Source organism: Eubalaena glacialis, chromosome 3 (genome assembly GCF_028564815.1).
Source record: "Eubalaena glacialis isolate mEubGla1 chromosome 3, mEubGla1.1.hap2.+ XY, whole genome shotgun sequence".
NCBI lineage: Eukaryota > Metazoa > Chordata > Mammalia > Artiodactyla > Balaenidae > Eubalaena > Eubalaena glacialis.
Window position 1 is genome coordinate 174,923,647 of NC_083718.1, and position 17,319 is coordinate 174,940,965.

Here is a 17,319-nt window from a genome sequence, read left to right on the forward strand (position 1 = left end):
ATTTAAGCCGAGTGACTTTGTTAGACCAAAGGAGATCAAATTCCAGAGCCTCTTGCTTTTCCCCCACAGGTGTCTGGTCACCAGCTCAGGGACCCTAATATGGTAGCGAGAACTCACACAGTGAGTTAAGGGCCACGCCCGTGCCCTGTTAGGGCTGAGTGGGTTAGAGATTATGATGATGTCACAATACAGGTGACAGATGGGGGCGTCGAGTGGCATTGTCCTGTCACAAGGGCTTGGGCGTCTTAGGTGGCGGTACAGGGTGGGGCACCGAAGGGGCAATGCGCTGTCCGAGTGCTGCCCGTGGGGCGACGTGGGGCAAGTGGCTCAACAGACGCGGAGTCCAGGCGGCCACCGTCTGAGAGGTAGAAAGGGACCCTGCCCCGCCCTTTTCCTAAGGATGGGAGAACTGGTTCAGACCCAGGCAGGGTCACCGCATCACCCTCTTCCGCGGCCAGACGACCGTCCCAGCCCCCGGCTCACACCTGGAGACACCGCCAAGAAGCCCTCACCCCTCGCATTGTCCTTCTGTCCCGCCAGCCTGAACTACACTTCCCGAGGTGCTCCGGGGTCCGCAGGGGCGGGGCCCACTTGGGCTGTGGGGGGTGGGGAGGGGCCGGCACGTGCCGCCTCTCTCAGCCAATGCGGAGCCCTGCGGGGAGGTCACGTGCCGCTGTTTGGCGCTTTTGTGCGCGCCCGGGTCTGTGGGTGCTCAGAGTGTGGCCAGGCGGCTCGGACCGAGCAGGTGGGTGCGGGGTTCCAGGAGGAGGTGGTGGCGGCGGCGGCTGCAGGCTGGGGGCAGCGAGAGGGACGCGGCCGGAGGGAGGGGCAGGGTCTTGGCAGCGACCCCTTCCTGGAGGGCGGCGGGCGGGGCAGCGGGCCCCAGAGGGGCTGGCGGGCGGGGATCTCTCCGCTTTGTGTGTGGCTCGGGCGGAGCCTCGGCTTTGTCCCCGCTCCGCGGGGGCGCGGCTGTGGTGGGGAGGGGGCGCGGCCTGCTGGGCGAGCTCGTTGCGTTAGCCCCGGGATGTCGTCGAGGAGACAATAGGGGGCGTAGGCCCTCGTTTGGCCCCCACCTTCCTCCAGGCGCGGCCCCGCTGGGGTCCCCATTGTCTGAAGGGGCGGGGCGGCGCCCCCAGGGAGCAGCGCCCGAGAGGCTGACACCCCATGAGAGCGCTCCAGTCCTCGCGGCGGGGGGCGCGGACCGCTTGGGTGGCGGCAGATTGGAAGTGAAGGAAAGAGGTGGCGAGCCGATGGCGGGGTACCCCACGGTTTCTTTCCGGGGACTACCCCACCCGCCCAGCTGCGGCGAGGGTGGGGGCCGCCGCAAGGTGTTTTTGGCGGGAGTTGGGGGGGGTGTCCGCACGGGGCGAGCCCGGGAAGGGCGGAGTTACCCGGATAGGACCGTTAGCCCCGCCTATCCCGCCCCTTCCCACGCGCGCGGGCTCCGGGGTGTTGTGAGTTCGGGGAGATTCGAAAAGGCGCGGGGAGGAAGGGGGCGGGGCCAGGAGCCGGTGTGTAGGGCGTTCTCTGATTGGCCGGGGGCGGCCTGCCGCTCTTCCTCGCCTGGGCCAGGGCCACGCCCACCCTGGGTCTGGTGCTGAGTCTAATGCTCCGCCGGGGTTAGACCGTGTTGCTGACTCGGATTTTAAGTTCCAGCTGTTGAGACCCTGTATTCCTACGGTTTTGGTACTAGTCTGGGGTCTACAAGAATGATGACCTTTAAAAAAAATGAAGGGATGTAGAATTTTTCATGAAAAAATTCTATACAAGGCAGCAACTATTGTAACCTAAAACCTAGAGGTTCATAAAACTAATTCATGTTACCAGCTGTTGGACAAGGAGCTTAAACCGCAGGAACAATGGGAGTTCGACATTATTGGTTAATATTAGCTTGGGCGTTTTGTTTTCCACATGGCAGACACAGACAAAGCAGGGGTGGGTATTTCATTTGCACAATGAGTTGTAGGCAGTGTTAAGATGGCTCCGGTCTCACTAGGCGTTGAACCTGGAATATCTTCTCACCAGAGGGAAAATATAGGGGAGGAAAAAATCTTGTGACTTAAACTCCGTCTAATTTTAAAAATATAAGTATTTTTTGAACAGGCAAGCTCAGTTAACTTCATCTTCTGCAACCAGCGTTCTATTCAATTCAGATTTCCCAGTGTTTGAGTATTTTATGGATTTTTATAATTTTCTAGTTAATGATGTCTTATTTAATTCCACAGTAGTGATTTTTCTGACATTGATTTATATGGATGTGATTTGAGGTCCCTTTGAATCGATGGCATGGAAATGCAAAGAAATTGATCGCATGCTTTTGAAAATCGTTTCCAGGGTTTTCCTTGCTAGTGGATTGTGTAGAATACACTGCCAGTCTCTTGTCTTCTGTTCACCATGGCTTCTTCTGGTAGGTAATCTATTTGGAAAATCCGAAATTGTGATGGGCTTCTAATTCTAGAATAAGAGATGGTTCAAGTCTTAAGCTTATAATTTGGCACTTGTGTTTTGGTCTTACCAAAAAAAAATCTATTTTATAAATCAGAATAATTAAAGAAGAAAAAATTATTATTACTTGAATGTACTGAGAGCTCATAATTAATTGGTTCATTATTAGATGATTTGGCTTGGTGTAAAGCAGAATGTGAAGTTTTGCATAAGTCTTTGTTTTGTTCAGGGAAATGATTGTCAAATACTGATATCTTAGAATGGTATTTATTAATCCAAAAATGTTGAGCTTTGTTTTTCTGGGAGGTGGTATTTAGATAATAATTTATTGCCTGTAAACACAGCTGCTTCATCAGCCCTAATTCTATCCATTAAATTGATTTGGTTTTTAGAAAACGGTAGAACAGTTTATTAGAATAGGAAAACTCCATTTTTCTGAATATATTATAAATATGATCAAATCCAGATATCCAGGTGAAGGAACTGGAGAAGCGTGCCTCAGGCCAGGCTTTTGAGCTGATTCTCAGCCCTCGATCAAAAGAATCTGTCCCAGAATTCCCCCTTTCCCCTCCAAAGAAGAAGGATCTTTCCCTGGAGGAAATTCAGAAGAAACTAGAAGCTGCAGAAGAAAGACGCAAGGTAAACATCAATTCACAGAAAACAGGATATTTATTAATGTAATATGGCAAATCTGTTTTATTTTTATAAGAGGAGGAAAACAGAATTGTAGCCAGATGGTGATTAATAACTGTGTGAAAATTACATATGCCAGTGGTGGGAAGAAAATACCAGCCATCATTTATTGAGCTCCTGTTGTGTACCATCTCCTTTACTTATATTCTTCTTTTCTACAGTGACCCTAGAGGGTAGGTGTTGTCTGAGATACTAGATTAGAAAATGGTCTCAGGAATGTTAACTCATTTTTCTGAGTCATGTAGCTAGTGAGTATTGGAGGCAGAATTCAAGCCCAGGTCTGCCTGAAACCAAAGTTCATGATTTTCATGCTTTCTTTTTGAAAAATAGATTTGTTGGTGGATGATTCTTTTTTTATCTCTTAAGGTTTTGGGTTTTTTTGTTTTGCTTTGTTTTTTGGGTTTCTGTGTATGTCTGTGTGGTTTTTTTGTTTGTTTTGAGAGCTGTACAATAAAAACATTTTAAATTGCTAGTTATGTGATTGTGTTGCTCAGCTGGCATACTGGTATTGTGGCAGCTTTTATCTAAGTACTTCTATTATAAAGTAGCTATCTTTAAAAAGAACTAGTCAGAAAAGTCAACAAATATTAATATGCTTGTTAGAGAAAAATTGAGAACCACAGAAGTTTGTAAGTAGGAAATTAAAAGTATCCATTATCCTACTTCGCAGAAATAACTGTTGTTAACATTTTGGTGTATTCCCCTCTATTCAACGTTTCATTAAGAATTTTACATAAATTCTCATTTAGTCCCCCTTTCCAACAACCTTGTTTGGGGTAAGTGGGTTTAATTTTAAAATTAGGGAAATGAAGGCACAAAAAGGTGAAGTAGTAACCTGCCTATGACCAACACAGTTAGTGTTTTGAAGTCTGGTACTTGTAACCACACACATACACTTTGGGCCCCTTTTTAAGCTGCTGTAGCATGTGCTGTGCACCTTTTGGTGCTGCATGTTTTATGTATGTGTGCTGACCCACTGTCGACATGGAATTATTTCCCCAGGAAGAGTGGCTGTGTTTGCAATGGTGTTTCATCTCCCACTTGCTCTTCTGTTTAGTCTGAGTTGATGGAGTTTGATGGAGTTCACGTAGTTTGAGTTCATGGAAGAGATGTAGCCGAAGGCTGGACAGAGACTTTTTTTAGGAATCAGTGCTGGCCCTGTAGTCATTAGTCTGTGCTTTACATAGTAACTGGCTAAATATAGTGAAACTCTTATCACGACTGGGGTTTTGAAGAAGAGAATTAACAGAACCAGTGGCAGATGCTCTGAAGTTTTCCTGCAAGTTGATGCTTCCAAACACATTGGAATCTGTTCGGCAATAAGCTATTCTGAGTCTGTTGAAGGAGGCACACTGTGGTAACAGAGCTCCAGTGGTCTGGAATTTAATGCAGCTTCCACAGAAAAAAGCTAATAAGCTTTTCCTTGAAACAAATCCTCTGACTTAAATACTAATCTGGAGGCTTAGTCTTAAGTCTTCTGTCATTGCCATGTATTTTCTTTTTATCAATATGGTTACATTTTTTATAATGACCTAATTTTCTTTAGGTAGAAAGAAACTACCTTTAGTTTCTTTAGTAACTTTAGGGGTTCTGAAGTTAAAAAACCAAAATTCTTTACAATAAAGTGCCATTCCTAAGTGCATGTCACTCAAGTCATGTTGATACCGTTAAGCAGTAAATCTTACGAATATTTCCTTAAGGAATAATTGGGCAAGAATATCTGAACAAATATGGGCAGTCTTCCAAAGTAAATACAAACACTAGAAAAAGAATATCATTTTCACGGTATTTTGATATGGATAATTCAGGTCCTGACTTCAGTATTATTTAAAGAGATCTAATTTTCTATCTTCAATCCTCAATAATTTCTTTTGTGATTTTTAACTATGCTAAATAACATTTCAGAGAGCCTAGCCTGTTAAATTTTTTTCCAGTCCCATGAAGCTGAGGTCTTGAAGCAGCTTGCTGAGAAACGAGAGCATGAGAAGGAAGTGCTTCAAAAAGCGATAGAGGAGAACAACAACTTCAGTAAAATGGCAGAAGAGAAGCTGACCCACAAAATGGAAGCCAACAAAGAGAACCGAGAGGCGCAAATGGCTGCCAAACTGGAGCGTTTGCGAGAGAAGGTTGGTGTCTCTTCCTGGCTTTGAGGGGCTTAAGAGCTTGAGGTTTGATACAACAATGAAGTGGCTTGAACTCTCTGCCTTGATCACATGTGCTTGGTGTCTTTGTCATCAATTTTGGGGTCAACATGTTAAATCAGAAGCATCTTATTTTAAATAAGAAGGAATATTCACCAATTTCCAGCATAATTGCACATTCTTTGGAAGAGCAGTAGAAGGCTGAATCATTAGGTTCCATGAGTGACCCAGGAAGTTCAAAGATGATGTCTTAGAACTCTAATTATGTGATTCCCATAATATATAATTATATAATAATAGTATATTATTATATATGTTATATAACATACGTACTGATGCTGATTTGGGCCTCTTGGGGGTGTGACCTGGCAGGCTTTTTTTACTTGACTGATGATATATACTATTTCTTTACAGGACAAGCACATTGAAGAAGTGCGGAAGAACAAAGAATCCAAAGATCCTGCTGATGAGACTGAAGCTGACTAATTTGTTCTGAGAACTGACTTTCTCCCCCTCCCCTTCCTAAATATCCAAAGACTGTACTGGCCAGTGTCATTTTATTTTTGCCCTCCTGACAAATATTCTAGAAGCTGATGTAGGACTGTAAAGGTAGATCCAGACTGTATGATGTTGTTTTAGGGGCTAAAGGGGAGAAACTAAAAGTGTTTTACTCTTTTTCTAAAGTGTTGAAGTCTTTCTAATGTAGCTATTTTTCTTGTTGCATCTTTTCTACTTCAGTACACTTGGTGTGCTGGGTTAATGGCTAGTACTGTATTGGCTCTGTGAAAACATGTTTTGTGAAAAGAGTATGTAGTGGCTTCTTTCAAACTGTTAGATGCTGAATATCTGTTCACTTTTAAATCCCAATTCTGTCCCGATCTTAACAGATGCTACTGTACTTGAATGGTTAATAAAACTGCACAGTGCTGTTGGTGGCAGTGACTTCTTTCTGTCCAGGTAATAAATTGTCCAGTGATAGAGACCCTCCTAGCTTATATTTGTTCCAGATGGGGCCTTTAGGCTGGCGGAAATACCCAGTACACACATCACTGCGAGTTCTCTGCCCGGGAGTTTCTCGCTCCAGAGTTGTATGCATTGTCTTCTTCCACAATGTCACTTTGTTGTGATGCCTCGGCTCCAATCAGCTGTTATGATAGTCTTTCAGATGTTTATTGGCAAACAAGCATTTTTTGTTTCTGTGCCCCCATTAAAAAGGCAGACTGAAGGCGCAAATGGTGTTTCTAGAGAACAGTTTAGAGAAATCTTAAGATCCTAGTTAGAGATATTTGATGGTTTATTTGCTTTATGTTACAGCTGGGGGTGGTGTGAATCCTAATGCTTTCCTGCCATAGGAGCCATTTCTCAAGAATCAAAAGAGTAGTAAAACCTTGTGTACCACTATAGCAACCCTTATGAACTGATAAAGGGAACCTTATTTTCTGGAGCAGCATTGACTTGGGTGGTGAAGGTTGGCAGTTGCTTCATCTTGTATCCAGAGGCTACAGTATTCACGGTTGTCAAGGATTGCCTCTCAATTCTGGGAAAGCCTTTGGCAGCTTTCCTAGGCTATTTGGGAAATAGCCTTAATTACATATGATTATTTGCTTCTCAGACATCTGTGGGAAAGCTCTTGGAAGCCACGCTCCTTTAGTGAAAGTTTCCAGGATGACTGCTAATACTGCAGTGGGGTCTGCATGTTGCCATGCTTATGCCTCTGCAGCTCTTGATTTGGGTTTTACCAAACTTATAATAATAGCCTACCAACCTTTCTTCTATGTTGTTAGGATTAAGTGAGTGTGTGTGTGTGTGTGTGTGTGTGTAGAGCACACTTAGAACTGTATTTAGTATATATTTAGCACTATATATAAATAACTTTTTAACCAGAGGCTAGTGAGTGAGCTAAGTGTATACTCTTGAGGTAGAAATGACTATGAAGCTTTTGTATGCCTTGAATTGACTTACAAATTTACAAGGTGATCAATTGTAGGGGTTCTGAAAGAAGGCTGAATTTAAAGAGTCATGACCATGTAGGGCAAACAGGAAAAGGATCAAGTGTAATTCAGTTAATTATGGCAATACCTGAACACATAGGCAAAGGTGAGGCTTGTGTGCATATAGTAGGTATTAGAGGTTTTCATGGGGGAGATGGTGCCTCTGGGAATCTTTAAAGCACCAGTTCTGAGTAGTTGGGATATAAAGATGGCGTGAAGATGGAAATTTGGAGTAATGATACTAGGTGTCCTACAGTTAGCAGTAAGTTTTTGTTTATATGGGACATGTAGGCTAGGGAACAGAGATCAGGAAAAACAAGAAGAGGGTAAAGATGGGCTTGAGGAGAGATCCCCCAGTTAGTTAACAGCCAACCCCACGGTGGCCCTGACTTAGTATCAAAAAGTGGTCCTGAGCTCCCACCTTGTGACAACAATTGTCACAGGGAACTGAAGAGGTTGCATCTTACCCACAAAATCAGAAGCCCTGGCTTTTCTATTTTACCTCTGGCCTTTGGAGAGGTACTAGTCCTGGGCCTCAGTTTTCTCCAGGATAAAATGAGAGGGTTGAACTAGGTTAAGTAATTTCCACGCAAATTCTTTGCCTATAATTTGGAGAGAAGGAGGAGTGGGTGTCCAGGAGCTTCTGGGGAGCATCTGTCTGTGCTTTCCTGGGCCCGGGGACTCTCTGTCCTGTCCTTAGAGTGAGCAGGGCCAGGCTCTCCTGGCAGGACTTCCGTCATAGGTTGGGCTTGTAAGGCCAGAGTGGTTTGACTGCAGTCTGGGGGCTGTCACCACGGAGCACACTCTGTTTCCTTTGACTTGAGTGGAAAATGAGGTGCGTCCCTTCTTCCTGAGGCTTTTGTGCTTGGACATGGTGATTGAGTGGCCTCAGCAGAAGAGAGAGGTTTGAGGGATGAAGAAAGCCCTTAAATCCACGTTTAGCAAGCTGCTAGAGTGTGCCCCACATTGAGCTATGTGCTAGCGAAGAAAAGATGAGATGGGGTCCCAGCGCACCTTGTGCTTATGCATGAAGCGGGCAGGAGGGCTGTGGAACACTTTGCTGAGAATACAGTCTCGACCACATGCTTGTACTTGGCCAAGTGTGTTTTGGTGGTTTGGTGGAGAGTGTAACCACAGGCGTCGGTGGTCTGGAAAGCTTAATAGAGGAGGGAAGACTTGAGCCAGTCCTTTGAGAAGTCAGATGTTGACCCAAGCATGCACTGATGAGCACGCACTTTCTGAGAACCTGCCATGGTTACTGGCTCACGGCAGGCTCTCATTCCCTTTATCCTAAGCAGTGGGGCTTTAGAACACGGGAATGGTAGTGTTCAGTGAACAGAGCCATTTTGAGGGAGAGAAAATGGAGGCGGGGCAGGATGAATTGGAGAGAAGGCGATGGAGACCACAGCAGGAGGCTGTCTCAGCAGCACGGGGATGAAGTGATGAGCATCTGAGCTGGAGGGGGCCCCTGGGCTCTGGAGACCCCACACCAAGGAACTGGGAAAGTTACTGCTGACCGTGGGCGACGGGAGGAAAAATAAACGCTCCGCTGCTGACTGGGAAATGGTGGTGCCGGTCCTAAGCTACTGAGGGTTGAGCGGTTACTTTCAGGCATTGTTATGTTGTCTCCTCAGGTCCAACTTTGTGAGGGAGGTGCTGCTACCATCTCCATAGTACAGAGAAGTAAACAGATGGAGGAAGGTGAAGTAACTTGCTCAAGGTCTGAGCTGGAAAGGGTCTAACTGGGGCAGTCTGACTCCAGGCCCTGCACAGGAAGGGGGGCTGCTCTGGCAGCTTGGCATCCCCTCTTGTCCTGAACAATTCCCCTCTGCCCCAGATTCAGCCAGTGATACCACCCTCAAAAAGACAATTAATGACCATCTTCTGTTATTCTGGGGAATAAAGGTTTTATCCCCCACCCACCAGCTTTTTATAAAGGTGTTCCTTTCGACTGTGTGTATTTTTCTTCCAGTGGAGAGTTCTCATTTCCAGTGATGTTTTAGCACCCCATATAACTTTGTCCTCCCAGGTAATTGTTTGACCACCTTACTGTTAGTTTGGCTTCTGAATCACTGTTGAAAGTGATTTGTTTGGGAACAAGAAGAAGGTAAGGCCAGGCTCCTTATAGAGGAGATTCTCCCTTTGGACGGGAGGCTGGATTAGGTGCCCTGGAAATTCCCTTCCACATTCAAGACTAGTTGCAGGTCTTCTCTACCTGGTTAGATCAGGGACCATATCTTGGCCATTGAGGATCCCTCCACTGAGCTGAACTTCAAGGCCCCAGAAACATTGCTGGCACTTAAGCCTCTTGCCGTCTGCCTCCTCCCTCTTTGCCCAGGTCAAATAGAAGGTCCACAGTGTCCCCATGGCTGAGGCCCCTGCCAGTGGAAGCTGGTGTTCTGCACTTCAGCGGCACCAGGAAGGTTTTCTGACTTGTTTTACACAGGCACTCAGATTTGTAAAACTTAGTTGCAGGGTTTGATAAGCTCTGAAATGCAGCAACCTCAGTGGAGGGCCTCTGGCCCATAGTGGGAAATGCCTAGCTTTCTCCCAGTGTGGTCAAGAGCAGTGCCTTCCCTATCCTTGGGCACCAATCCTGCTAGGGGCCAGTGGGCTGTGAAATGGATCCAAGGGGAGAAGAAACAGGCGGGAGATTGGCCAGATGCCCGAGGCCGCTACAGCAGAATGGTGGGTACGAGGAAGACTGAGCTCTGGCAGTGCAGCAGTCCCTGGGCCTGGGTTTCCAACCTGTGGCCTCCCACTCCCCTCTCTGGGGAGAAGCTCCAGTATCGCTGGGATGGGGGGGGGGCCTTGGGGGGGTTCTCTGTGAAGCCTAGGCTCCCTCTTACGTGGTCTCACAGCTCTCTGTGCTTCATGGCAGCGGCTAATAATTATTTGCATGATCTCAATGGATCCCCAGAACAACCCTATGACATTATCATGCCCATTTCACAGGCAAGAAATGAGGCAACTGAGACAGGTTAAGGTATTTGCCCAAAGTGATATAACTGGCTAGGTGTGGAGTCAGGAATCTAACCCAAACTTTTAACCCCCATGCTATGCTGCAGCTCCTCATGTTTCACCAATGAATTCATTATCATGCAATTATTTATTTCAAGTGTGTCTCTCTAGTTAGAAGGAAGTGTCCCCCAGAGCAGGAACTGCCTGTCACATCACTGGATCTCCAGCACTGAGCCTGGCACATGGTGGGAGGTTAATAGCTGAATTATGAGTGGGTGGTGACTCCTCTGGGCACCTGCTTTGTTCTTGTCCTGTGTGGACCCCATGGGGAGTCAATCCGATTTTCTAGAAGCAAAGACTGGCTCTGTCCTGGCTTTGGAGACTGGCCTTGGAGGTGCCCAATCTTAAACAGCATCCTCCTAGATCCAAAGGCGCCAACTGGTGGCCTGCAGCCAGAGTCGGTCAGCAGGCATGTTGTCTTCACTCCAAGCTGTGCTTTAAATTTTTGAATTAGTTGACAATTAATTACACTTGAAAATATGATTTCAGGCTTATCTTGAAAAACCAGAAGATCTGGCCACCCTGGGCTCACAGTCCCACCCAGCAAGCTCTGGGCAGCTGCTGCCCCCTTGAGGTGGGATGTGGGCTCTATAACTCTCCATTCCTCTGACCCACCCACTTCTGTCCTTAAGGACCGCAGCCCCAGGTATAAATACAGGCCTAGAGTTTGCAGTTCCTGACGTAGATGACAGCCACTTCGTCAGTCAGCCACACATTTTTTTTAGGTCAAAGTCCAATCAGTACAAAAGGATATATAAAAGTGCCACTCCTTCCTAACGTCCCCCAGCTCCCCTCCTGGAGGTCCCCGAGTCTCCTTCCACAGACAGGCTGCACCACTATGACCACAGTCACCAAACACTCAAGGGCACCTCTTATAGGCCAGACACCAGCTGGGCATCAGAGTCACATGGCACTTTTTCAAAATACAGAGATTCAGGACCCTCATCAGACCTCTGGAGGTAGGCTTTCTAAAATTGGAGCCCAGGTGTCTAGATCTTTCAAAAGCCCACAGTATTTTCTGTTGCTCAGCCCAGCAGAGACCACTGTACTCAGATGCAACATCCCAAACATGGGCCCCTCCCTGGAGTACCCCACAGTCTGGTGGAGATGGGCCCGGAACCACGATCATCAACGCAGCTGCTCGGAGTTGTGCAGATAATTCCCTGCACAAGAGCACCTAGCCAACGCCTGAAATCTGGCCGGAACCGCAAACCAAGGCCTACCGCACCCCAGAAGAGTAGGCACCACTTTCAAATTTTCCATGTCAACCATTCAATGAGAATACAGGGAGATGTGTGCAGGGGGGTCTGGGGGCTCCTCAGTTCCACTGTGGGCCCAGGATGACTTCCTGTAGGAGGGGATGCTTGGGCCAAGTTTGCTATAGGGGTTAGATCACAAAGAAGATCACAGTTCTACCCTGTACTTCTCTCTCTCCCAGTTCACCCCACTCCATCCCCTACCTCACAATTCCCTATGCTTATCAGGGGCCACAAACGGGAAAAAGTTATTAATAATGCACATCAAGAAGACCCTGGGAGACAGACTAGGGTGGAAGAAGGGGTCCAGGCATAATTCAGATCAGTGTGCCTGGCCTGGGGCTGCTTGGGGTTGACTGGCTTGGTATCCAGAAGTATCTGCTTGGGGAGCCGGGGAGCAGAAACCTTGTTCCTTCTGGAAGGTCTCCTGAGAGGCTCTGCAAAGCCAGAGTCCCCCTCTCAGCAGCCTGAATCAGTACTATCAAAGAGCAGTCCTGGGAACGCTGTCAGTCCACAAAATGTTACTGGTCTGCAATGAGATAAGTACAGAAATGGAAAGTAAGCATATAGAAACTCTCATAACAATCTTACAAGGTCTGTTGAAGACTATTAAAGTTGAGGCTAGCATTTTGCATCTTTTTATTTTTTCATTTCATCAAAAATTTTTTTATTGTAAAATATACATAACATAAAATGTACTATATTAATCATTTCTAAGTGTACAATACAGTGGCATTAAGAACATTCATAATGTTGTGTAACTGTTACCACTGTCTAGTGTATTTAATTTTACAAAAGTCTAAGTTCTTAGCAGATTAAAAACCAATTTTTTTTTTTTTTAGTTTGAGAAGCACTGACCTAAATCTTGACCTGTGGGATCCCCAAAGCCTTGAAGATTTGGGGGGAAATAGGCTCCTGATTAAAGGGCTTGATTCATTGTTTAGTTTCTTTTCCCCGAACTGCTGAGATGAGATTTGCCCCAGAGAGTGGGGGGGTGGGGGCTGAGGCCCAGGCTCCCTGGGCTAGAGGCATGGAGGGATGGGCACCACCCTGGAAGGGAGGGGAGGAGGCATCGTGCTGCCCGGGGCTGGGGCAGGACGAGGGGCTCTCCCTGGGCAGGGCTGCCCTGTGCTCCGGGGGCAAGAAGGCCGGATGATAGGCTGTGGGGTATCTGGCAGGCCTTCCTCCTGACTCAGCCGGGGGAGGCTTTTGTTTAGAATTCTAAGAATGTCAGCTCCAGCTGGAAGGGCCCTCAGTGACCAGTGTCTACCCTCCTTGTTTCGAGGAAGAGCTTGAGGCCAGAGAGAAAGGATTGCCCAAGGTTACAGCCAGTTAGTGTTGGTCCCAAATCCAGGCCTTTCAATTCCCAGGCAGAAGCGGGGCAGGGCTTTTTGGAGTCACGCAGACTGAGGTTCAAGTTCTAGCTCTGTTAGCTCTCCAGGGGCGTTGGGCGTCTGTGCCCTCACCTGTGAAATGGGGATAATCCCTCTCAGGCTGGATGAGTATTGAGTCTGTGCTGGGTTTAAGGAAGTGCCTCCTAGCACAGGGCCTGGGCAGGACAAGTTGGTCCCCTGCCCCTCCCTGCCCCTCCCTGTCCCTTCCTGCCCAGTGATCCTCTTCTCAGTCTGCTGTGATCTGAGGGATCACTGTGGCTGAGGGGACAGAGGAAGGCAGACCCTCTCCCTCTGGACTGCGGAGAACAGGAAACGTAATCCAGGGCCCCGGCCCATCTTTGCGGCTCCCTCCCCAGCTGGCCATCATCCCTCCGCACTTGGCTCCTCTGCCAGCTCTCTGGGCATCTCAGAGACATTTTTGTTCTTTCTGGGACTCAGAACCTTTGTAAAATGAGGGTGTTGAACCAGAAGAGCTCAAGTCCATTTTGGGGAGTGGGTGCTAAAGTTTGGATGCTTTACCTTTCTGTATCTTTTGTGGGAGAGTCAAACTTCCAGCGGGTCAGACTGGGCTGCCCCTGGGTTACCAGCCACCTGCCTCTCTCTGTCGTTGCCTTTTTGCACTTTCTGACTCTCTCCTGTCTCCCTTTCCTCCTCCTTTTATGGCTAAGGTGTTTTGAGCACTTACTATTTGCCACACACCATATAAGTGTTTTACATATTCCATCTTAATGAATCCTTAAAACTTTCCTGTGAATTAAATATTATTCTTATTCCATGAGAGGAAACTGAGGTTCAGAGAGGTTACAGTACTGACCCCATAGCTTGTCAGTGGCCAAGCCAGCAGGGGGTGCTCTCAACATTATTCCCCAGATGTTGGTCGGAATAGAGCAGGCTCAATGTGGTGCCTGCCTGTGCTCACCTCCTCCCTCCTGTTTTCCCCAAACGGGCTCTCACTTCCACCCCAGAGGCACTCTGCCTGGCAGGATCACTTGGGCAGTGAGGGAGGAGGGTTTGGGTGTCGGTGGAAAGTTGGTCACTCGTTGGTTTCAGTTTCTGACTTATATCTCAGGTATCACGTTCCCTACCCCCAATCTCCTTCCTCTCCTTTCTCTTTAGATGTCCAAGAGCCGGAAGTTTCCCTAAGGGAACACCCAAAACAAGCCTCTCCATTCATTCATTTATTCACTGAACAAATACTGAATCCTCCTACATGTCCGGCACAGTTTTAGACCCTGGGGATACGGCTGTGCACAAGGCAGACATGGTCCCTGCCCTCATGAGCTTACATCCTGGTGGAGGAGAAAGACAGTAGAAAAGCTTATGAGGAGTGCATGGAGAACATGAAAGGGGTGATGTGTTGCAATAATAGGCAGTGACCATGGCAGGGAGTGAGGGGTCTCCACAGATAGATGGGCAGGGGGCAGTGTGTTCCCGGCAGAGGAAAGAGCTAGCGCAAAGACCCAAAGGCAGGAGCCAGCAGGTGTGAGGAAGGGGCACATACAAGGCCTGCTTAGCTGGATGAGGCGAGCAAGGAGGTCTGGTGCAAGGGAGGCTGTCAGGGCCCAGCCATGCAGGCCTGTGGGCTGGGCGGGGTTGCATTATATTCTGTGTGATATGAAGCCTCTAGGGGCTCTAGGGAGTGATGTGATGGGGTTACGTTTGTAAAGGATCCTTCGGCCACTGTGAGGAGGATGGACGTAAAGTGAGCAGGAGTGCAGGAGGGAGAGATGAGGGTAGTTTGGACTAAGGTGGGGTCAACAGGTTGGAGAGACAGGGTCGGATTCAGGATCTATGTCACAGTGGAGCCAACAGGATGCTGATGGGCCGGATGTGGGCTGTGGGGTGAGGGCTGACCCCTGGGTTTTTCACATGGGCAGCTGAGTGGAGGGGTCATCTACTCCTATGAAGAAGTCTGGGGACGGAACAGATGTGGCGGCTGCAGGCTGGGGAGAAGCAATGACTCCATTTAGCCATCTTGGCAGACGTTGCTGGCTGCCCTCCCCATATCAATTCTCTCCTTCCTTGTAACAGAAGCCTGACAGGCTTTTCTTTAAGTATTGACCTTTTGCCCTTTTCCCATCCTCCTCCTTTCTTCCTGGAATGGAGCCATGATACTAGAGGTACAGCATACACCTTGTGACCATGAGGATAAAAGCCACATGATAAGATGGCTGGAGCAGGAAGGTAGATGGAGCCTGAGTCCTTGGTTATACCAATGAGCTGACATACCAGTCTTGGACTGCCTGCCCCCAAGTTCTTGTTATGGGGAGCAAGTTTTTCCTTTTACTTGTTTAAGCCACCATTTTGTGGCTTTTCATTGTATGCTGCTGAATGCAATTATAACTAATGGAGTCATGCTGAGTTTGAGATTGGGGGGGGAGCCAGAATTCAGTCATTCATTCAAGAAATGTTTATTGAGGACCTATTATGTACCAGACACCCTTCTAGGTGCTGAGAATTCAGCAGTGAATAAAACAGGCAAAAATACGTGCCCTCAAGGAGTTTACACTCTGGTGTAATCTGGAAGCCAGACCTGAGTTCTGGACTGTACATTCTCATTTGATCCAAAGGTAGTAAGGTTTGAAGTACAGACAGGTGACAGGGCTAGAGTGTGGCACATCTGTTCTCACAACCTTCCTCACCCCCCCACTATGTTCGTAAATCAAAATGGTCAACGTATTTCTCTAGTGTTTTCTATGAGCCGAACACGGGGCTGCATTCTCTATGAGGCAGGTGTTTTGTTATCATCTCCATCTCGCAGGAAGTTTAAGAAATCAGCACCCTGGGACTTCCCTGGTGGTGCAGTGGTTAAGAATCCACCTGCCAACGCAGGGCACATGGGTTCTATCCCTGGCCCGGGAAGATCCCACATGACGTGGAGCAACTAAGCCCGTGCGCCACAACTACTGAAGCCCGCGAGCAAGAGAGAAGCCCGCGCAACGAGAAGCCACCGCAGTGAGAAGCCTGTGTACCGCAACGAAGAGTAGCCCCCGCTCACGGCAACTCAAGAAAGCCCGCGCGCAGCAACGAAGACTCAACGCAGCCAAAAATAAATTTAAAAAAAAGAAATCAGCCCCAGTCACACAGCTAATAAGCGGCTGTGCTGGGATTTGAACCCAGGACTTTCTTTCTTTTTTTTTTTTTTTAAATTTTATTTGTTTTTGGCTGCATTGAGTCTTTTCTCTAGTTGCGTTGCTTCGTGCGGGCTTTCTCTAGTTGCGGCGAGCGGGGGCTACTCTTTGTTGCGGTATGCGGACTTCTCATTGTGGTGGCTTCTCTTGTGGAGCATGGGCTCTAGGTGCTTGGGCTTCAGTAGTTGCAGCATGCAGGCCCTAGAGCGCACAGGCTTCAGTAGTTGTGGCATGCAGTCTCAGTAGTTGTGGCATGCAGGCTCAGTAGTTGTGGCTCGCGGGCTTAGTTGTTCCACGGCATGTGGGATCTTCCCGGACCAGGGCTCGAACCCGTGTCCCCTGCGTTGGCAGGCGGATTCTTAACCACTGCGCCACCAGGGAAGTCCCGAACCCAGGACTTTCTGACTTCAGAAACTCCACTGCACTCACTGCCCCCCTGCGCAACCTCGTGGCCCCTTTTCCCTACACCCCTTTTGGTCATTGTTCGACAAACCATTTCCTGATTTCCCCTTTCTCCTTGCTTTGGGCGGGGACTGTGTCTCTTGTTCGTCTGTCTAGTCCAGGCACCCTTCATTCATTCGTCCCATTTTTCAAGTGGATTTCTTTGCAATGAGTGCTAGGAATGCAAGACAAGTCACAGAACAACACACTAGGACAGGCAATTAATAGGAGTCACAGTGTACTGGGTGTTGGTATCAGAAGAGTCAACAGAAGCACAGAAAAGGGCAACCAAGTCAGATCGAGATAGTGGCGACCTGTCAGGGAGGACTTCTTGGAGGAGTTCACACCTGAGCTGAGTCCCAGAGGAGAAGCAGGAGTTGAGCAGGTGAAAAAAAACAGCGGTGGGTATTTCAGACAAAGGGAGCATCACGTGGAGGGCTGAGAGAGGCGAGGTGGCAACACGTGGGGGTGACTGGACTGTGGATGGAGGGGCAGTAGGGAGGCATGAGGCTGGGAGGCCACGCAAGGCGTTGTCAGTCAGGACAAGGAGTTTGGACTTGATTTGGTAGCCACTGGAGAGCCACCGATGGGTGGTGAGCAGGGTGGGTCCAGGTCAGATTTGTCTGGGCAACCCATAAACACTTGTTGCTGGAATGAACCCATGGAAGAAGGAATGATAACTATGGGGCTCCGTGCAGGGAGGGGATGGTTGAATGAGCTGACAGTGGAAGGACAAGCCAGGCAGACACCTGGATGCTGGACACCACTTCTCTCACCTCCTCCTCCATGACTTCCATGACTGGACC

General features: G+C 48.1%; 1 protein-coding gene across 1 annotated transcript; it reads left to right on the forward strand.

Annotated features, from left to right (window-relative positions):
- Window positions 1-664: 664 nt before the first annotated feature.
- On the forward strand, window positions 665-6,221 carry STMN1 (stathmin 1). Its single transcript, XM_061186967.1, has 5 exons — window positions 665-745; window positions 2,335-2,407; window positions 2,912-3,084; window positions 5,073-5,264; window positions 5,694-6,221. The coding sequence occupies exons 2-5, from the start codon at window positions 2,395-2,397 to the stop codon at window positions 5,763-5,765; spliced, it is 450 nt and encodes a 149-aa protein (XP_061042950.1). The 5' UTR covers window positions 665-745; window positions 2,335-2,394; the 3' UTR covers window positions 5,766-6,221.
- Window positions 6,222-17,319: the final 11,098 nt, after the last annotated feature.